A 22,137-nucleotide genomic window follows, 5' to 3' on the forward strand; every position below is an offset into this window, starting at 1 on the left:
TTTGTAAAAAAATTTAATATTTAGTGCTTACATAAGGTTGCGCTACAGAGAGGGATGAACCTGGGCCTATCTATCTGTCTCCAGTTTCACACGCCAAGTTGGTCTTTCCTGCCAGTATGCGACACCAGATTCCAGGCTTTAGCGTTGATTTTGATTCGCTCTACATGACCTAACCATCTAAGTCTTTGGACTTTTATTCTTTTGTCTAGGTAGACAAAGTCCTTAACTATACTTTAAAGTTATAGCTGTCTATAGTGACGTTGTGTCCGAGAATAAATAAAGAGTTGGTGGTTGTCGATTTGAAGTTCCTGGGTTTTTCCAAAATCTGTCGTAATGTGAATATGTGGCCAATGATGAACTTTCCTGGTCTAAAGCTACACTTATAAGAATCTATGAGGATGTTGGCAAACAGCTTCATACGTTCACATAATACACATTATACGGAAGAAAGGGTCTCCATTCTTGAATTTTGGGCAATATTCAACCATATGTCGCAGATGACATCTTTTCCAGATAAGTTGGTGCATCCTTCTTACCAAGTCGTCGCCTGCTGCTTTAAATAATCCGCTGTCAGCTGTAGCTATATAGCTATCTTCACTTAGTCGAGGTGTGCTTTCCGCCATTCAGGGGTTTGATTGTTCTGGCCACGTAAAACCTAGCACTTCAGAGACGGCATTTCTGATGGCTGCAAGGCAATTTTGCATATGACCTCTTAAAAGGTGGTTAGAGTCTAGATCAGATAAGGACATGGCAATCACTTCCGATTGTAGCCGTCTAACGTCGAATCATCATCGCACAGTACTTTAGGTTGGATCGTGATATCCGTTTGCTATAACGAGATAGTGGTCCGAATAAATGTTGGGCCTTCGAAATGTTCGGATATCACTGCTAGGATATTTGTACGTAGTCGAGAAGTCAATCCAACAGCACAACCCCCAACCCTAAGGGCCATATCCATTGTTCAACTTCAAGGACGGGGATCCGGATAAACCGATTCTTACAAGCCTGTGCTATTAATATGTCGTAGAAGCCCTCCAAGGTGTTTACTAAGTAGTTCAACATAGCTGGAACTGTAGACGCCACCGTTGATTCCATCTCGGGAATTCCTAACATTTATTACTGTTATGCTTATTTCAAGCCATACGAAGTACAATTCATATTAAGTGCGTTTTTTTGGTATTCCATACATAGTACAGTGAGAAATCGCCAACAAAACGATACGCAGTAGCCAAATTTTTTATTTAAAAATTGGTACAACTGAAAGAAGATCTGTCAGAACAATAATAAAAAAAACACAAATAGAAGAAAGCTTTGTGAAAATCAATTATTAAAATTAACTTAGCAAAAAAACTAACTAAAACTAATAAAATGGACAATTTTTAAGAAGAAATGGTAAGAAAACATCTGGAAATTGAGATTCTGTAAAAAAGTTCATTTAACAATTGCTTCAAGGAGGAGGTTTGTTCGTAGACTATTACATTAACATGTGGTGCTGAAGATCGCCTCAATCCTTTATATACTAGAATCGATTTGAAATGAGCTTGATTTGACTCGATTCCCGTCGGAGGTCGGAGTCGAGTTAAAATTTGAGAAAAAAACCTGTGTGCAGGGGTTAGGAGTTAGTTTAACAGATAATTCAATATGGTCTGTTTATTTGCATGTTTGTGTACAAAAAATATAGTTTTGTTTTAATCAAATTATAAAAAAATGGACATGGAGTAGGTAGCATATTCTTAAATAGTGCTGAACTATTCAGTTTTTTCATTGTTTAACACGAATCAAACTGTCTCATTTGCACTTCATAAGAACCAACGAAACATCATTAACATTTAAAGAAGTGCTGTCAAACTTAATCATAATTAAATCTTGTTGTGCGGTGGAAACACCAAAAAGTTTTATTTAATCTAAATTAAGATAAACCTTTGTTGAAAACATAGCAAAACTTAATTATCCTTTCTATTCTTGCAAAATAAGCCCAGTTAGTCTATTTTCATTAAAAAAAAAAACTAAATAATATCAACAGTAACAGCTTAATATGTTCCCTAATCAAAAACACATACATAATTCCAAATGCACAGCTACTCAACAAACACAGCCATCGAGATACAAATGCAATATCAATCGTACCAACATTTGAGAACTAAATCACATAAGATTCATTCGAGACTCGTGTAAATGTCAAAAACCCATCCATAGTAAGATTCTACTTTAACTTTTATCGGTAGTATTCATACTGCGGATATTCTTTTTGTTATTCGTGTAAAATTCTACTATACTATGGATAGATTTTCCAACAAAACACGGGTATTAAATTTTGGGTCCAGAGAACTGAAGGTAAAGTTAAGTTCCAAGTTGAAAATTAAACATCTGAAAAAATCAATTTAGTATGTTGCTTAGTTTCTCCAAATTTATTAGTTATATGAGTCTTAATTGAGTTTTGATAAAACTTGATTTAATAGCTTATAGCTGCGAACAATTTTTTTATATTTGTCCCATTTATTTCAAGAACTTGACAACGGATTCGGTACATAAGCTAAAATTATTTTCAACCCATTTTTGCCCTTTTATGGAAAAAAATGTGTTAACATAAATTGTCACTGTGAAATTTAAGAACTTTGAAGATTTCATAATATAATACAAATATTTAAATTAAAAATTGAAGATAAGGATTACAGTTTTTGAAAACAATAATGAATTTTATTTTTTAGTTTTAAAATCCTTTGCATATGTTTTTTTTTTATTTTAAAATGTGATATCTCAAAAACCTGGCCAACTAGAGCGATTTATATCAAGACCATCAAAAGCAATTATAGTATCTGTTTTGAAAATGCAAATTTAAATTCAAAATTAAATCAGTTTACTCTTTCTAGTTAGAAAATTCACTTTGATGGAAAATCGTCTTTTTTTTAAACCGTTGAAAAGTGACTAGAATGACCATTTTCTTTGAAGACCCTTGTTCATTCATAGCTTTCATTGATGCTTAAGCGTTTTAACCCCACTATGATCGGAAAATAAAGAGACATTTATTATGTTTGCCTTTTATTCTGAAACATATTTTAATAAAATTCAAATTAAAAGATAATAATTTATTTCATGGTTCTGCTTTTTGCCATAAGCGAGCAATTAATCAAAAGCATAATTCGTAGGAAGTTATGCGTATATTAAAAACAAAACTTATCTATAAATCTGTATCATCAGTAATAGTTTGTTTTTTATTTTATTCTTTTATATTTCCTTCATGAATCCACTTAGCCTGGGCAAAAACAATTTTTTGGGCTTAAATTAACTCACCATGTCGTACGTTATAGATACTTGGTCTAGTGATTAAAATTAACTATAAAATTTTGTCTTAAGAGAAAGAAAAAACCATACAGAACGCATTTTCAACTCATTCATTTGCTGCCTTTATTCTGCAGAGATTTTCAAAAACTACAAAAATAAAAGACACCAAAAAGAAAAATAAGAGACAATTTTTCTTAAGTTAAAAACATACACCCAGCGCCAGCAATTAGCTTAAGAAAATAGAAAAACTAATAAAATGGACGAGGGCCAAATTGATTTAGTTCTTTGATAACAATAGACTGCATTAGTTCGAATTCGCCAAAAGTTCTGCCCATAATAAATATTGTTTTACCGAGCAAGTCTCAGCAGTGAGAAGAAGAAGTGAAGTGAACGACCATATAATTACATAATATCATATAATTTATAAGTTTACAAGTAAATTTTAAATATGGAAGCAACAACTAATGTTAACCGAAAAAAGAATAATAATAAAAATAAAAAGAAAAATAAAGCAAAATCTAATAATTCAAATAATGTTCAAAATAAAACCGCAGTTATCGGCAATGGAAATCAAATTGAACAGAAATTAATTGTTCCAACTCCAAATCAAGTGAAAAGTGTTTTAAGAGACAATAAATTAAACTCACCAATCATTGGAAATAATTCAAAAACTACCGGCGATTCTAAGAATGAAAGTGTTAAGACGCCTGCAGTCAAAATCAATGATCCGTTTTTGAGTTCATTGCAGAAGAAAGTCGAAGTTGCAATAGCTAACGGTAAGCGGGGAATATATAAAATAGCTTGGAAAGTGTGCTTTGAAGTGTATTTTCAATTTACTAAATGTTTTTTTAAAAAAGCTAGAACCTAAATACTTTTTAAAAAACGTACGTTTGTTGAAACGTTAGATACTAAAATAAGAATCTAGTAGAGTAAAGTAGAAAGAATTTGAACTTTATACTCCTTTTACAGTGTTCTCTATGTGATAGAAAACGTGAGAAATAAAATAAATCAACTAAATTGGACAATAAATGATTCTGCAATAAGAAATTTCAATTTGATAGTAAAAATAGTTTTTTTTTTAAAGATCTCAAAAGATGTTTACTGATTTGAAGGAGGAAGCTATGCCATTAACAATGGAGAACGATTTCAGACCATTGGAAACGGATACAACACCACATCATATCCTTTTAGTAACATTTTCTATGAACAATGGGTGTTTTTTTTTTAAATGTAAGGTTTTTAGTCTGGCATTACATATTTCAAAGTTGGTCTTTTTGACAATGTTTTAAATTTTTGAAAAGAGCGAAAGTCGAATATCATTTTTTACTAACTGTTATAAATGTTTTTTTTTTTTAACTTCCCATAGGAAGTTATTGTAATCGGTCGTATTTGTCGAATTGAAAATTTTGACATTTCCCGACGTTTCAAGGTCCCTAGAGTCGAAATAAAAGATTTTTACGTTCGTACATCCGCACGTTCATACGTTCGCGACGTTTTTTCGTCGTCCATAGCTCAAGAACCAAAAGAGATATCGACTTCAAATATACAAATAATAATGCAGAAAGATGCAGAAAGAGCTCTCAAGAAAATGCGTCGTTGTTTTTTTTACGATATCAGTTTAAAATAAGGTGAACATTTTGGTTAACCATACATATATATTTCACGAACCAATAATGCTAGAGACTTGAATTGAATTTTATATTATATGCTGTAGCGTTATATCAAACAAGTATATTTTTGGAAAAAAAAACCCAATTAACTTTTTTTTATAAATCAAAAAAACTGAAAAATATTTGTCTCCTCGAAAATTTTACAAACAAAAAATGATTTTATCTCCAAAATAATTTTTTGTAACAAAGCATAACGTTTTAAACATCTGGTAAAATTTTGAGAGAAATCGAATTGACAGTTTTTTATTAAAAATAAATACCTAAAAAGTAACTTTACTCAAAGTTGGTAAAAATTGAATTTTGACTCAAATATCTTTTCAAAACTATGAGATTATGGCTTCTAATTAATTTTAACATATAAATTTCTTATATTATTGACAACATTAAAAAAAAATCGAATTGACAGTTTTTATACAAAAAATAAAAACTTCAAAGAAAATTCAATAAAAGTAAAGATTATGGCTTTCAACTAATTTAAACTTATAATTAATATTGTTTTCAACATTCGGAAAAGTTTTGAGAAAAATCGAATTGACAAAAATTTACAAAAAATAAAAATCTAAACAAAAAAATTAATAAAAGTTGGTAAAAATTGACAGTTTAAAAAAAAATTGATATAACAATACTAAAACTGATAAAAATTAACTTTCGACTCAAATGCCTTTTCAAAAATTAAAAATATTATCTTCAAACTTATTTTATTTCCCAGAAAATATAGTTTTCGATATTTAGTAGTTTTTTTTTTAAATCCAACAATCCTTTTTATCATAAAAAAAATCTAAAAAATAGTACGCAAATTTCGTAAAAATTGATGTTCGGTTCTTGATATCATAAAATATTTTTGGTAATTTTAAAATGTTTAAGAATAATTCAACTGACAACTTTATGGCAAAACAAAAAGACAGACGAGATGGGAAGTTACCAGTGTGGGTCGCATTCCAGCCTCTTTTTACTTGGGACATACATATAGGAACTACATGTATGACAAGTTTTGCATTCGTGCTAAATTTCGAACTCGAGATTTTAATCAAACATGATATTACGATGGTAGTCGAAAAAAGTGGGCCCCGCGATTCCGTTCGGTCTGTTTTGTCTGTCTGTCCACACTCCTACAGCCTAAACCAATGGGTCGATTGAGTTAAAACTTGGAAGTTAAGCTTTTGAGCAGATTCGCCTCAGGCGTTTTTTTCATTTTTTTTTTTAAGATCAAAACTAACAGTGGCCCCCATACATTTTTTTTGGTCAAAAAAAATTCGAATTTTCTCAAAAACAAACCAATAGATTTTTTTTAAATTTTCTCTAAATTTTTTTTTTTAACTTGGCTTCTTTAAATAGGAAAAACATATTTTTTTTATTGCTCAGCAAAGGTATTGCTCCTAGAACCATTATTAAGTTTCTTAATTTTCTCAGCAACTTATCAGCCGATTTTAGTATTTTTTTTAAATAAGCTAAGATCTTATTGCCTTAAAAATATTTGGTAATCAAAAGTGCAATTTTGTATTGTTTGGATTTTTATAAAAATATTGAACTTTTTTTTCAAAATTGTATAACTTTTTTTTTTATACCAAAAATATTTTTAAAATGGCATCAACATTTTTGAAGACAAACTTATTTTTCAAGGAAAATTTTGAATCTTAAAATAGTTTTTTTTTAACTGCATTAAATTTAACCCCTCCCATCTCACCAGATGCATGAGCCCGAAAGAGCGCATTATTTTGACAAAATTTTAATAACATTCCTATTTTTTATGCATTTTAATGCATTTGGTACATATTTATGTATTTTTATCACTATAACTATTTTAAATACCAACGATGGCCGTCTAGCGCCACTGATAACGAATGTTTGATATATTTAATGCAAACATTTATTTTAAAGTGTCTATCAAGAAATATTATGTTGGTACCTTTGTATATGATTTTAAGATATTATTCTTTAAGAATAAGGTTGTTTCACACATATTTTACTTGCCTTCGCCTATATAAAAGAATAAATACTTGTACAAGTTAAAGAAATGAGCCAGAAAGTATTTATGTATTTTCTATTAGAATCACTTGTTCAACGCATACACAATACACATACACACAGGCATAACCTATATAGGTAATACTTACAACCTCTACAGCTACTACTTACGTGGCACTTTATAACTAAAATCTAAAACGCAGCCTCACTGTAAACAACACATGAATAGCAATTTGTTGTACATGTTGTTTTTTTTAAATCTTTTAAAAACAAAATAAACTGAAAATATTAACTCCATGTTTTGCGCTGAAAACTTTTAGGAAGGAAGGAATGTGATTGGATTGTAGTAAGCACCTTCTAACACCAATAACATTCCTTCATTATCATCATAAACATGTCTTTATCTATCTATCTGCATAAAGCTAAGCACGCAAATGAACTATTCTTTATCCGTTTTGGATACCTACCTAACTTCACGACCAAAAGGCGATCGCTTTACAAATTAAACATACACATTCTTCCTCTTTCTTATCTTCAGATAATTTATTTTCCATCTTGGTTCTTCCAATAAGAAATTAAAACAAAGATATCCAAAGAAAAAATCTTTGAACGAACTAGTTGAATACACAAACAACAATTGTTTTTGTTAAGTATGCTTACTAGTATTTTTCATTTCCGCGATAAGTTGTCCTAGGATGAGTTGTGTCTTGGAATGAATCACAAGTTTTTTGACAAATCAAATGGCATTTATGTATATCTTTGAAGACAAACTGATTTTACAGGCATAGTTTAATATATCTTATATTATATACATACATATGTATGTAGGTACTTTTTTAAACAGACTCTTTGCATACAGGAGCAAGTTCGTGCGACCCAGTCGTGCATTTTATTTTTCAATTTGACAAGGAACCCTTTTACACAAAAGATTTAATGGAATTTTGCAGAAAAATAATAAATCATAGACTAATAAAGTTCAACTTTCAGTTGTAAACATGATCAATTGTCATTTTGACATAAGCAGACTTGACTTCATAGTTAGGGAGATTTTTCTAGTCAACGTTGTCTTTATTGGAAAGCAATTCTTTTGCAGCTGGCCAATCAGATACTAGAAAATTACGTTATTTTCAAGTCCCTTACATACATACATACATATGTACATATGTCGTCTGAAACTGCCCAATCGAAATGTATCAAGAGAAAACGTCTTTAGTTGAATTTTAAAGGCGAGGATAACTCATTAACAACTGCAAAACTATATTGAATAAATTGACCTTAGTTTCGTACTTTTATTTATTATAAATGGAATTTTTAATGTTTGAGCCTATAAAATTAAAGATATTAAAAACATACACTCACCGAAATATTTATAAAGGCAGGCTGATTTTATTATTTTTAATATGAAAGGAGTTATTTTTCAGAAAACAAATTATACATGGTTTTGAGTACTTGGCAAACCTCAATTCCTATGTATATAAAAACATGTATACTTATTGTTTTAAAATGAAACAGCCGTTTTTACCGTTTTTCCTGCGAAATAAATATAAAGGCATTTATGATTTACACATCTAATTTGACCTTCAATGAGAGCGCAAGTGGGTTAAAGTTATTATTATGGTTTTAACAGTAATTTTTTATTTAATTTTTGTTTTTTTTTATTGAATTTAAAAAGCTTTTTGGTGGTTTCTAAACAATGCCGCGTGGAAAGTCGTTGACCGGCGAAGAAAAAGGAAAAATCAAGGTATACCATGAGATAGGCCTATCCAATCGCAAAATTTCACGACGTTTGGGAAGGTCGAGCTGCGTCATTGACAATTTCATCAACAAAGGCCCGCAATATGGGACAATAAAACGACCAGGAAGGACGCCGCTCGTCACCAATCGTGCCAAAAGAGAGATGAAAAGACTCCTTATTATAGAGATAACTTGTGTGCTAAGGAGTTAATGGCAAAAATGGACTTAGGAGTGGGAGTGCGACGAGTCCAACAAATATTAAAAAAAGATTTGAAGCTTTCATACGAAACCAAATGTGCTAAACCAGAGCTATTGCCACGACACAAACTAGCCCGGCTTCGATTTGCTGAAAAACACCGGTTCTGGAGAGAGGAGTGGAGAACAGTGATTTTTACAGACGAGAAGAAGTTTAACTTGGATGGTCCAGACGGCGGACACAAATATTGGCGCTCTAAAAACGACCCCAAAATAGTGCGCAAACGGCGAAACTTTGGTGGAGGATCCCTTATGGTTTGGGGGGGTATAGGGTACAATGGAACTACTCCCATTTGCTTCGTGAGCACGAGAATGGATTCTATTTACTACATTCAACTCCTCGATGATGTTTTAATCAATTTTGGAGATGAAATAGCCACACCAGAGTTCATTTTCCAGCAAGACAACGCTGCAATCCACAGATCAAGAGCCACAAAAGAGTTCCTGTCGTCCCGAAATATCCCCACTTTTGATTGGCCAGCATTAAGTCCCGACTTAAACCCAATTGACAACCTGTGGTCACTTTTATCATCAAAAGTTTTCCATCATGGCCGCCAGTTTAAGGATGTAAAGGAATTAAAGCAATCAATCCAAGAGGAGTGGAAAAACATAGATAATTCTTATGTTCAAACCCTAATTAACTCAATACCTAGACGAATGGAAGAAGTTATAGCCAAAAAAGGCAACCAAACTTCGTATTAGAATTGTTAAACACGAAAAAAAACAAGTGCCTTTATAATTATTTCGTAGCGAAATTTTAATTTTTAGTTAATTTGTTCCTCTAAACTAAAAAAAAAAATCAAAAGTGTTTATTTTGTTAGAATAAGTGTTTTTGTTACGTTTTTCATTAAATTTTTTTTAAAAAGTGTTATATTTTCTTTTTTTACTTCGAAAAATCATACTGCCTTTATAATTATTTCGGTATATGTACATGAATGTGTATCGTAAGTTAAGCCATCAAAGCACCGTTAAATCAAAGAAAAGATACATAAATTAGACAAATTTGTTGACCTATTTTTAAATTTGAATGAGAAATTTTGTTTTACCAAAATTCTTATTTTTGCAAATTCACGTTTCTGACATACCACGGACGATAAACGATGAATACAAGAATCTTTCTGACGTAAAAACGCTTTTTAAACGTCAGATTTATTATGCCAAATTCCGAAATCACTTGAAAAAACTATCTCAAAGTAATTTTATTTGATATTTTTTTAAAAGCAAAAGCTTGTATGTATAAAACAAAAGTCAAAGGCTAAAACACATATACTTAAAATAAGATATTATAATGTTAAACCATAACCATTCCTATTTGGAAATTTCTTTGTGATTTCAACAGGTGGTGCAGATCTACCAAATACACTTTTGGAAAACCTCCAAAAGTTAATAAACCAAGAACCAGTCAGTGACGTGGAGTCATCTGACGAAGAAGAAGAATATGTGGAGTATATTTATAAGCCTAGACAATATTTTGCTGTCTCTATTTGTAATGTAAGTACAAATATTTACCTTCTAAAATCTATGTTTTTGTAAATGTAAATTCCTTTTTTAGTTTTGCAAGTCTGACCTTCGCAATACAAAATTGACCCAATGCAGCAAATGCAAAATGGTATTCTATTGCTCATCGGAGCACATGAAATCGGATGAAAATCATAGACAACTTTGTTATGCCCTGAGACAAGTTGCTGACAGCTATGGTAAGTGTCGCTGAAGTATAATGATAAATTTCTTAAATATTAAACGCCTTAATTTTCAATAACCATATAATCCCATTAATATTCAATCATGCATTTAATTGGACGATTTGTTACGAATAGTTGTATCAATTTTATTTGAATTTGATTTATTTTCGATTTATAAACTAAATATAAAAACATACATCTTAAAAGCCTCCAAACATGATATAAATAATTAACATACAAGCTACAGTCTACCAGCCTACTAAAACATTTTCTACTGCATAAAAATATATCCAAGGGAACGATCGGTAGCACTGCGAATTTAAAATTTATTTGTTGGAACATAGTCAAAGAATTTTTTGAAATTAAAGTGACTTTTCCTTCCCTCGAACGCAGACTATCATTATTAGGTGCATGTTAAAAGAAGTGTAGATATGTAGATGGCTAATCAGTGAAGAATTAATGCTTACTTCCACAAGACAAAATATTGTCAAAGCTTAAAGAGAAGGGACGTAGCTACTCACAACAAATACAGAAGATGTACATTCTAAAAATAAAATGAAGCTGTATGATGTTTTTCAGATGGTTGCATGTTCAATATTTTGAATTTCAGAATGTAAATATTATGGTAAACGTGGGAAAATGTTAATGTCACATTTAATGTGTGGTATATCGCATTAATCGTTATAATTTTTCAGACAAAATCTTTTATTTATGTTGTTTAAAGTAATTAACCTACGTTAATTACTTTATACTCTTCACTTCAACCAGCAAAACTATACTCAAGTAAAAGAATACACAGCTGCCCAAAAAAATAGGTGCAATTATTATTTTTTCATGTAAGCTCAGTTTTTTTCATTTGTTTTCATACTTAAATATTATTTTAGCAATGGTTTTTATTGGACTATAAATATTTAACAAAATATTAACATTTAGCGCTTTTGAAATTGAGTTATTATACATTTTAGAGAACAAAAAGAACATGAATAGAACACCCCTTAGTTTTTTTTCTATCGTCCATAGTTCAAAAACCAAACATGCTAGAACCAATTTTTTAAACTTAAGTTCAGTTAATTGTTTTTATTTCACTTGAAAAAAGATTTAATGCTAAGGATTAAAGTATTAATGAAAAATTATTGAGAAAAAACATGCAAACTGCGAGGTCCAATTTTCGCACAACTTGAATAGGACACATTAATAAAAAAAACATTTATTAATATTCTTTTTATTACGAACTTTACTTCAATTGAAGGTAACTAGAGTATTTTATTTAACTAATAAAAATGTTTTAATAGTGTGTTGAGCCACCTTTCTTCTCCAAAACTTCAGATATCCTGTTTGGAAGGTATATCCAAATAATTTGCGCAATCGAGCTCCAAGCCAGTTCTATGGCTTGAGTTAGTTCGGATATAGTTGAATATTGTTTTACTGATCCGTATACTTGACGTGCCAGAAATCCCCAAGTATTTTCTATGATATTTAAGTCCGGTGAGTAGAGCGGCCAGCTTAATAGCTCCACATTTTGGCTCTGTATATACGATTTAACAACCCGGGCTGTGTGTATTGGCGCATTATTATGTTGATAAATCCAGGGCAGAGGTCCAAAAAGATTTTGAAAGTATGGAAAGGCCTCACATCCTATCATTGTCTTCTAGTGCAAAATATTTGGAGTTATACTCGACCCTAAAGTAAACTGGAAACTAAATATTGAAGCACGGATTAAGAAGGCCTGTGTTGCCTTCTACGCCTGCAGCAAAACTTTCTTCAAAAAGTGGGGACTTCAGTCGAAGATGATTTAATGGACGTACACAGCCGCAGTACGTCCAATCTTAACATATGGCTCGATTGTGTGGTGGTTTGCTCTTAGCAAAGCCTATAATATTGATAAGCTTAAGAAGGTTTAGAGAACAGCTTGCGTGGGCACAACAGGGGCCATGCATACTTGCCCAACGGACGCCTTAAACGTTATTTTGGATCTTCTACCAATCGACCTTTTTATTAAATACATAGTTTCCTGCAGCCCTATTAGGCTGAAGGAATCAAACAGCTGATTGTCAAAACCTTATGGTCACAGCAACACAACGAAATTGATTCCCTCAGATATTATCTCGGTAGACACTGACTACTGCACTCCTACTTTGAGCCTTAGTAAGGGTTTGAAGGTTATTTTCCCATCCAGAGAAGATTGGAAGGATGACATCGTGTCGATAGGTTTCGACACAACCATCTTTACTGATGGCTCAAAGATGGAGTGTGGAGTTAGTTATGGGATCTTTTTTGAGTTACTAAATGTAGCCTAATCATTTAGGCTTCCTGACTTAGCTAGCGTTTTTCAGGCTGAACTGCTGGCAATAAGGGAGGCATGTAAAATACATAAACAAAGCCCAAACCAAAACCGAAATGCGGCTATCTTTACAGACATTCAGGCAACTGTCAAAACCATTAACTCGGCCACATCCTCATCTAAATTGGTCCAGCAATGTCGCGATAAGCTTGCTAGCCTGAATATTAACCTCGGTGTCACCCTATCGTGGGAAATGAACGGGCTGACGAGCTAGCCACGCAAGGATCAACATTCCTCTTGGCGCTATGAAGGGTTAAATCTTTTCTATCTACCAAACTGAATCAAACCGAAGGTGGAGCAATTTACCCAACTGCATTATATCTAGGAAGATATGGCCCATCTATAATAAAACCCGTACAAACGATCTTCTGTGCAGGCCAAGGCAAGACATAGCCAGGATCGTTGCGATTTGTACCGGATATTGGCCTATAGGAGTTCATGCGAAGAAGTTGGGTATCTCCTACAACACCTTTTGCCGTAGTTGTAATGACCAAAGAGAAAGTGAAACGATAATCCATTTCCTCTGCAAGTGTCCTGCTTTGGCAAAGCATTCTTTCAGGAACTTGATGAGCTATCTGAGACAAAGATTAGAGAGCTAATCTCTTGCCTCAATGCGACAAAATGGTTTTAACATAATCGCTATGAAGCTTCTCTATAAATCTGTCCCTTTCAAGGACAGGTCAAACGAGTTTTTGGTATCAAAACGGCGCACTACAGCGCTAATTGGATCTCAGGCTAGGTTGGCTTGAGATCGCCATTTCTACCTACGTATGGAAATGCCTCGTTCAATATACCATTGTAAGACAAAGCATTTATTTTTGTTGACACAAATTGTAGTTTGCAGGTAGCATATTAGGAAATAGCTCCCTAAACCATTACACCTCCAACTCTGCTATGCAGCCGGTCCAGATAATGAGTTTCTTTGCGGAGGTCATGGAAATAGTAGCTATATACATCGCGACCCTCCAAATTATAATTTTTTTGTCGGAAAAGACCACTCGATGCCAAAGTCCAGGAACTGGGTTAAGAGGTGGATTCTGCTTGATTTTAAGTCTTTTAATGTTTAATGATTTTAAGTCTTTTAATGCTTTTAATGTGTGACCTGCTCTAACATCACATTTTCCCCTGATTTTTGCCAAAGAGTCGTGAGAATTTGACGCTTTTCTTAATATAAGTCGCCTTTCCGAATTAGTAAGCACACTGTGTTTGCGGCCTTTCATGTTTTTCCCATATTTAAGTTCATTACATACACGTGGCTATCACGTGTCGTCTTTTCTCGACTTTTTTTTAGCTATTTTGTCAATAGATAAGCCAGCGTCCTTTATGCTTTGATCTGTCCTTTTTCCGCTTCAATCAACATTTTTCCTCGACCCCTTTAACGTTTTTTTTTTTTAAATTAAATATTTACAAAATAGTTTGATCAACGAAAAATACAATTCCGTGTGACAAAGATACCGATTAAACTATGCAAAAACTAAAAAAAAACTGCATGGCCTATTCAAGTGGCGCAAAAATATTTATTTAATTTAGACGAAAGTTAACAAAGTTAAAGTTAAAGTAAAAAAAAACGGCTTTTTTCCAAGACTTGCTATTTGTACCATTATTTAATCATTCCGCTTTTGAGTTATAAGCAAAGTAAAAAGAGTGTACAGGATGTCCTATGCAAGTGGCGATGAGTGTACATTTGCGCCAAAAATGATCGTTTGTATACACATTTTGATGCGTTTTATGTATCATCATTTTCGATTACTTTTTTTTAAAACCTCGAGTGCCCGCCATTATTTTCCAAAACTTTTTGAAGTCGGCGAAACATTGACGCTACAAGCTTTTTACATGTATCTCGGGGTATAGAGTACCATTCCCTCTGAACAGCATCCCACAATTGGTTCGTTCCCATTTGTAAAATATTGGTCTCCTGGTTTTCTCTTAAGCTCATTCCACAAGTTCTCAATCGAGTTAAGATCTGGGGATTGATTCGGCCATGAAACAATGGAGACTTCTTTCGCTCGACACCAATCTCGCACAAGACCCGCTGTATGTTTCTGATCATTATCTTGTTGAAACTTCCATCGGAGCGGCATATTCTCTTCGGTAAATAGGAGCATAACATCTTCCAAAATATCCCTATACCAGACAGCAAAATTTGTATGATTATTAGATTAGATTAGGTTCAAGAATGGATGTATGGTTACATTTTTATGCAAGATGGAGCTCTATGCCACACAGCCTGGTCCATAAAAACTTATTTGAGGGAAGAAAACATCCCTTTGTTCGACTGGCCGGGAAACAACCCTGATATGAACCCAATTGAAAACGTGTGGAAGCTGATGAAGAGGGAAGTAGCTAAAGATGGGGTCACTTATTGAAAGAGTAATTCACGTGTGGAATCACCACCCACAAATGTAGGAAATAGTCAAATCAAGCATTGACAGTATGCCAAGCAGAATTGAGGCTCTTATATTAAAGCAAAAGGAGGTTCAACAAAATATTGAATTAAATTACAAAATTTAACTCAGTTGCTTTATTTCTAGTAAGTAGTTTATATTTACTGCATACAAAATAATTTGAATGCATTACAATATTCGAAAAACTGATTAAAATAGCTGGAAATGAATGTTTTGCATAAAATCTAAAGTGCGTCTTATAATATGGCCAGGGACTGTAGGGCCCACACTATACAAGAAAAAACAGCCTCAAACCATAATATTACCTCCACCGTGTTTAATAGTTTTTTTGTATAGCGTGGGTGACAGTTCTTTCCTTTGGGTCGTCGGACATTACGCCCCGAATCCGATGAGAATAAATTAATTTTTGTTTCTTAACTCAAGAATACATTACGCCATTTTTTAGCTCCTTCAGGTTCACTCCATATTCTATGGCTTGAGGCAAATTCTTCCCGTGACCTTATATTATTAGCTCTTATAGTAAGGGGACTTTCATCATGACTAATCTTCCTGGTAGATTGAAATTCTATAGTCTTCTTGGAATTTTGCGTGCACTGACTTTGTTATTTATTTTAGGGCCAATAGTCCTTGATGAAGCAAAAGGGTTTGATAAGTAGTAATTGATGTTTTCTTCGGCTTTCCCCGATTTTCAATGATATGGCCTGGAGAGCATTTGTTAGGTAATTCTGAGATCTTCCGTATAAATTTATACGTTCTACCTTCATTCGTTTATTGCAAAACTATTCTTTTTTTCTTCCGGTGAACAGTGCAGGTTTCTGCCTATATTAAAACTCTAATATATAAAAAGCTTATGTCTATAAATGAAAAAAAAAGTTTTAAACAAGTTACCTCAAAAGTTAGTATCATCTTTGAAATAATTAAGATAAAAAGTTTGAATTAAATTGATGGACACCTATTTTTATGACCAACTTCTTAAACACTCCGAATCTTAATGCAGCAAAAATAAAAGAACAGCTCATCATATCACAAACAGAATTCAATATGCTTAGCATAAATGGCAAGAGAATAATCGTTATTTCTTAAAACAAAACTTTTTTTAAAGTTCGCTATAAAAAAAAACAGTTATTTTACGTCAAAGACAACAGTGGTGAATAAAAATTCAATCACAACAATTTTTTTGACCAGCTGTGTACATAGTTATCAAAACGAAAACTGTGGCGTATACTTGTTTTTTTTTTGCTCAAACAGCATTAAAATTAAATTGTTTACAATTAAGTAGGGACTTTAAAGTAATGTGTTCGTAATGTTTACGGCCAAACTGGTGTTGGAATTTTATGTGTGGTTAAAAAACTCTAAATTGTGATTAAAAAAAAAAATTAGAACGGGAGCAGTTAGAAATGCTTTTTTTTTTAAAACTGCATGGTCAAAATTCTTGTATTATACTGTACGGTACTGTATGGTTAATATTCTGAATTTCAAAATACTGTATCACAACATACGGTATTGTCGGAATACTGTATTTCATAATATTGTATAATGATGGAAGTTTTGACAAATTAATTAATTTGGTGGAATTGTGTATGCAATTGTTGATTACAATAGGAACAATTCATGCAAAAATGTGATAAAAATACAAACAATTAAAAAGAAGGGTATTGACTGCATTTTGAAATACAAAAATGTTAAATACAGTATTTTGATCAAACAATATTTTTCAAATACAGTATATTGAAATACAACATTTTGAGAAACAGTATTTTAAATAAAGTATTATGTTCTATGCCAGTATTTTGACCCCAAACCGTGATTGAACCTCAGCTCCATTAGCTTATAATACCAAAATTCGGATTGCTTTACTCTACGGAACAGAATCCATACTCAAAAGATCTTCTGGAATCGGAGGGTCGAGTATTAAATCCTCAGAAACCGCATTGTTGTCTTCTTCTGCAAAAAAAAACACATTTCTTATAGCAATTTGATATGGGTAATAGAGTAACATCAGCTACTTTCCGTAATGGGTCTTGAAGTTTTTTATGATGCCTTGATCAAGTGACTGGAGGTGCGAAGTTGTATTTGAAGGAAAAAACTTCAGTTCGATGTTGCTATGGATTTTTGTTGTCAAAACCCTTTAGCCACTCTTGAAACAAAAAGGAGTTCATCCAAGCCTTTTTATTGCTTCCCTATGTTATTCCCATAGCTTTTCCAACATTTAAAATTGATCATTAAAATTAAGTTAAAAATTTCCAGTATTGGTTCTTTTTCTACGTCCAGTACGCTACAAAACTGGGCAGGTTCAGGCGACATAAGGGAGTCAAGTTTCTAGTATCTGATTGGCCAGCTGCCAAAAAAATATCTTTCAATTAAGGCAACTTAAATGGCTGCGTTGAATCTCGTGTTGGATAGGGTATCTTGAATAGATGGGTTTTTAGATACCTTGTTCAATGAGCTGGATAGCTGTATTAAAATAGCTATCAAAAAATAAAAACAACTTTCAGCTGTTCACAAAAAGTAGAGAAACATTTAAGCTTCAAGGTCAAAATTGTTGTAAAATAAAACATTTCAATGGATAATTCAACTGATTCGTCGGACGATGATGAATTGATATTTGCGTAACAATTTAAAAAATAAGTCAATTTTATTGAAGTTTAAAAAAAATAGATCATAATTACCTTTAAAAATTAAAGGGCAAGTATTTTCTTCATCGTCTATTATGTACAGAACATTCTCAAATACAACTTCAAGTAATATTTTGTATCTTTTTGTTTACCAAGAAATACAAAAAGCTGAAATCAATTTTCAAGTTTCTTGAAATTCAACCATGTGTTGAATCAGCTGTTCTGTCAGACACTTACATAGTAGGTTAGGTACATACCCCAGAAATTCTTGGATACCTTTGGGTTCCTTTTTTGACATCTCAGCTGTTTTTGATAAGCCGTTATTTTACACAGAAAACACTAACAAAAAGGTATCCGGATACAATATCTGTCATAGATTGAACGCAGCCAATGGAAAGTTAACTGGAAAGTTAGTCAAGAAAAATCTCCCTAACTATCAACTTAAGTCTACTTCTGTCAAAATGACAGTTGATAGTTTTCTTTCACTCAACTGAAAGCTGAACTTTATTCCTCTATGATTTATTTATTTTCTGCACAACTTCATCCATCTAATGCTTTCTGTTAAAAGTTCCTTGTCAATTTGGAAAAGAAATAATTAATAATTCTTTACAATACAAAATACAAATTGTGATGGAAATGTAGTTTGCCTGAGGAGTTTTTTGTTGACAATAATATTGTTAATAGTTTTTATACTATGAACTTAAAGTAGAAGTTTTTGAAGTAAAGTTCTGAATTTGAAACTCATGACACTTGAAAAATCAACTAGTTGCCTTGGTCAAACTTTACGTTCAAGGAATGAAGTTGACTGCACATGAAATTCCTTATGTTGCCTGAACCTGCCTACTGTTAATCTTTCCTTTGAAAGCTTGCTACCACTGCATCTCATCTTTTTGAGCTGCAGTGACTTTGAAGGTGTTGCCTTAAAAAAAGTACGAATTCATCTCAATTAGAAATGTTTTTTGGTTCAGATCCAGTATAAATGGTTTTTAATGTTTTCTTGAAATCATCACAAGTAACAATGTCAACATCTGCGCCTTCTCCACTGAGGGATTTTAATCATACTGTTGTGTCACTTTTTAAATGCCTCAAGCCATCCAATAGAAGCTGTAAAATGTCCAATATTTAGATATTGGAACATTTTCTTGTCTAGATATTTTAATTTATGCATTTCTTTTCCAATCCAAACATTTTTCAAAAGATTATTTTATAGTCTCCTTCGAGGATAAAATTCTCTAGATTTGAGATTTGCAGTTTGAAAATGGGAGCACTGACATTTGACAACAGCTAAACTCAGCTGTCATTTCAAGTAACATAATATTAGTTAAATTGCAATTAACGCCAAATACATGGCGTTAAGAAGAGAGAGGGTTCAAGAAGGAGCTGTGGTGCATATTGGTTTTAAATTCATAAATAATGTAATATAATAAAGCTCGAGGGTTTACTAATAAGCATTTGTGGAGGTGCGAGTAATGTAAAATTGTTTAAACGGAGAAAACCGTTAAATAATGGTAAAACAAAAGTAGTGAGACAAGAGACTTCACGTCTTTTTCTTGATGCGAAGGCCACTTTTCGATAATGCTTACCAAAATTAATATTTTATGGAAAATAGGAAGAATTTAGTTTTCGAAACATTAGATTCTACTCGATTTCTTATTCCTCTATAATATTATCAAGGTCGGATTTTAGTGAGTTTACCATACATTGCCGTTAAAATTTCACATCCCAAGAAAAAGGATTGAGAATCTAGAAACTAATATGAAAAGTTGATGAAATTGTAGTCAGCGAAATTGGTGAGTGAATAAGAAGTTCCCGACAAAAGATCATAAATAATAATGAGAAAAAGTATCGGACACAGGATAAAGCCTTGAGGCTCGCCAACATTATGCTTTTGAGACGTAAACCATTGCAATACTACTTGTATTTAAAGATCCAAAAATTAATTTCTAATCCAACGAAGGAGCCATTCAACTAAAGCGAAGGACACATTTTTGTATACAAACAAATCTTTCGCAGTGCGTGTTTAAATTATTTTTAATTTCAGAAAAAAACCTGTATATTTTTTTAAACGATCTTTATAAATTTGTTTCTAACCATTAATTTTGCTTTTTTCTAACGTACCAAAATAATATTTATCCTCCCCAATGTCTTTTTAAGAAAATGACAATTTGAAAAAAAAATCCAATAACCCTTCATAACTTTTTTTTCTAAAAGTTCTACAGCCCCTCTTATTATAAACTTTACCAAAACTTAAAAACAATAACCATGATCATTTCAGGAGGACATATTTTCTACAAGTGTGGCGAATTTACACCAGAACAATTTCGTTCCTATCGAATAATTGCAATTCGAAAAGCTGAAAATCTAATAAATCGTCAACTGACTGCCTACGAGCAAGAAGTCTTACTTTTTCCAAGAATTTGTTGTAACATAAATTGTCGAGAGTATCGGTATAATAAACTTATAGATTGTCCTGGTTGTGGTCAGGTATAAAATACTCCTGCAAGAAAACATAAGTAAAATAGAGGGTCTAACTTTGGTTTTCGAATTATTTCAGGTTTCATTTTGTAAAACCAATCCTGAGCATTTACAAAAATTTCATCACTTATGGTGTAGATCTTATCAGCTATTTAAGGATATGATTATAAGACAGGAGAAATTTGGTAAAATTGAACCAACAATGCCGACAAAGGTCTTGAGAGATTTACCTCTGGGATGTGGAAATATGAAGCAGATTTGTACAAAATTGGCAGTTGGTAAGATTAAAAATGTCCATAAATAGTTTTTTCGTTAATTCAATTATTGAAAATATTTCCCCAGATATAAAAGATGAATGTGAGTATGCAGCGTTAAGTCAAATTGCAACAGGACCTCTAACAGCTTGGTATGCATTGAGAGTTTTTGATAAACTTCGTATGGAGAAAATCACAGTTCATTTGATAGGTAACTACAAACATATTCGAAAATTCTGATGTATTGATTTAAATTATTTTGTTAAGGTGCTGAAATTGAGTTTGAAGTAGATCTGCTGCATAAATGGGAACTGTTTTTCTTGCATATAACACCCGCCGTTAAGGAAATGAATGTGGTTTTCATTGGTCCTGAATTAAATCCCAGAAATATTTCATTTGAACAACTGAAGAAAACAAAGTTAGACTTGCAATATTTTTGAAAAAGAAATGTTAACTTTAAAATTCTTTTATTTTTTTGTTAAGACCCTGTAAATCGTGCCGTAAAAATAACCGAACTGTGAAATATCATTTCGAAAATAGCCTTTATCATGACTACTGCAAAAAGGAGTCCTACTTAAAGCCAGATTTGAGTAAGCACTAAAAGCACTTAACAAGTTTTCAATTTTCACTTTACATTGTTTTCAGTTTGTTTCTTTAATCCGGGACTATATCGACCGACGGGCTTTAAAATGGAAGACACCTGGCCAGAGACAATTGAAGCAGTTGTTGAGAAAAAATGTCCCGTAGTAATAACTTCATATACACAACATGAAGCCCCATTGGATTTGTCACGTTTTATTGAAGAATCCACAAGGCGTTTGGATATTGTCATACCACCAACTGTAAATCCATTTGGTTCGGTTAAACCAGAACGAAATTTTATATCTGACGAAGAGGCCCCACTGATGTATAAGAATTATTTTTGCTTTGTCTTAGAATAAAAACAAAAGACTGAAAATGAATCAATGATCTTTTTATTAATTCACACTTTGCAGCAGTTTGATAAAAAAAGAAGAGATCTGTTAATTTGCTTTGATTTTCGCTTCTGTTTGTTCTAGAGTCCTTTTAATTTATTTGAAACACATTAAAAAGGATGGTATTCAATTCTTCAAATCTTTTATTTAGATTCGTTTGACCTTGAAATGTTGAGAAATACAACATTTTCAATTCGAGAAATCGGAACGATTACAATAACTTCCCATGAGAAGTACATAAATAAATATCTCGGTATTTCTTTACGTGAGTAACATATACTATAAGAGGTTTCCGGTTACCATTCAAAATATTATTGCATTCCTCTAACGAAAGAAAACTTGCTTTAAAATTATTGGAGACAACGCAACAAGGTTTATTAAATTTTTATGTTGATCAAGGTTACAAACAGTCTATAATTAAATTCTTTTCACTTTTCACTTTCTAAAGGTTTTTGATCCAATCGATTCATTGGGCAGGTTCAGAC

At 32.3% G+C, this 22,137-nt stretch overlaps 1 protein-coding gene across 1 annotated transcript; it reads left to right on the forward strand.

The window, feature by feature from the left end:
- The first annotated feature begins 3,417 nt into the window (after positions 1-3,417).
- Positions 3,418-21,640, forward strand: LOC129939385 (uncharacterized). The gene is made up of 9 exons (XM_056047379.1): positions 3,418-4,058; positions 10,246-10,397; positions 10,459-10,603; positions 20,225-20,433; positions 20,504-20,702; positions 20,767-20,889; positions 20,946-21,096; positions 21,162-21,268; positions 21,324-21,640. The coding sequence occupies exons 1-9, from the start codon at positions 3,731-3,733 to the stop codon at positions 21,617-21,619; spliced, it is 1,710 nt and encodes a 569-aa protein (XP_055903354.1). The 5' UTR covers positions 3,418-3,730; the 3' UTR covers positions 21,620-21,640.
- The last annotated feature ends 497 nt before the right edge of the window (positions 21,641-22,137 follow it).

Source organism: Eupeodes corollae, chromosome 1, assembly GCF_945859685.1.
Source record: "Eupeodes corollae chromosome 1, idEupCoro1.1, whole genome shotgun sequence".
NCBI lineage: Eukaryota > Metazoa > Arthropoda > Insecta > Diptera > Syrphidae > Eupeodes > Eupeodes corollae.

What these genes read in the sequence shown, in the direction of transcription:
- LOC129939385 (XM_056047379.1), top strand. Translation starts at nt 3,731, where the DNA reads ATGGAAGCAACAACTAATGTTAACCGAAAAAAGAATAATAATAAAAAT. An exon ending in AATCACAGTTCATTTGATAG is followed by an intron (nt 20,890 to 20,945) that starts GTAACTACAAAC and finishes TATTTTGTTAAG; the next exon opens with GTGCTGAAATTGAGTTTGAA. An exon ending in CTACTTAAAGCCAGATTTGA is followed by an intron (nt 21,269 to 21,323) that starts GTAAGCACTAAA and finishes CATTGTTTTCAG; the next exon opens with TTTGTTTCTTTAATCCGGGA.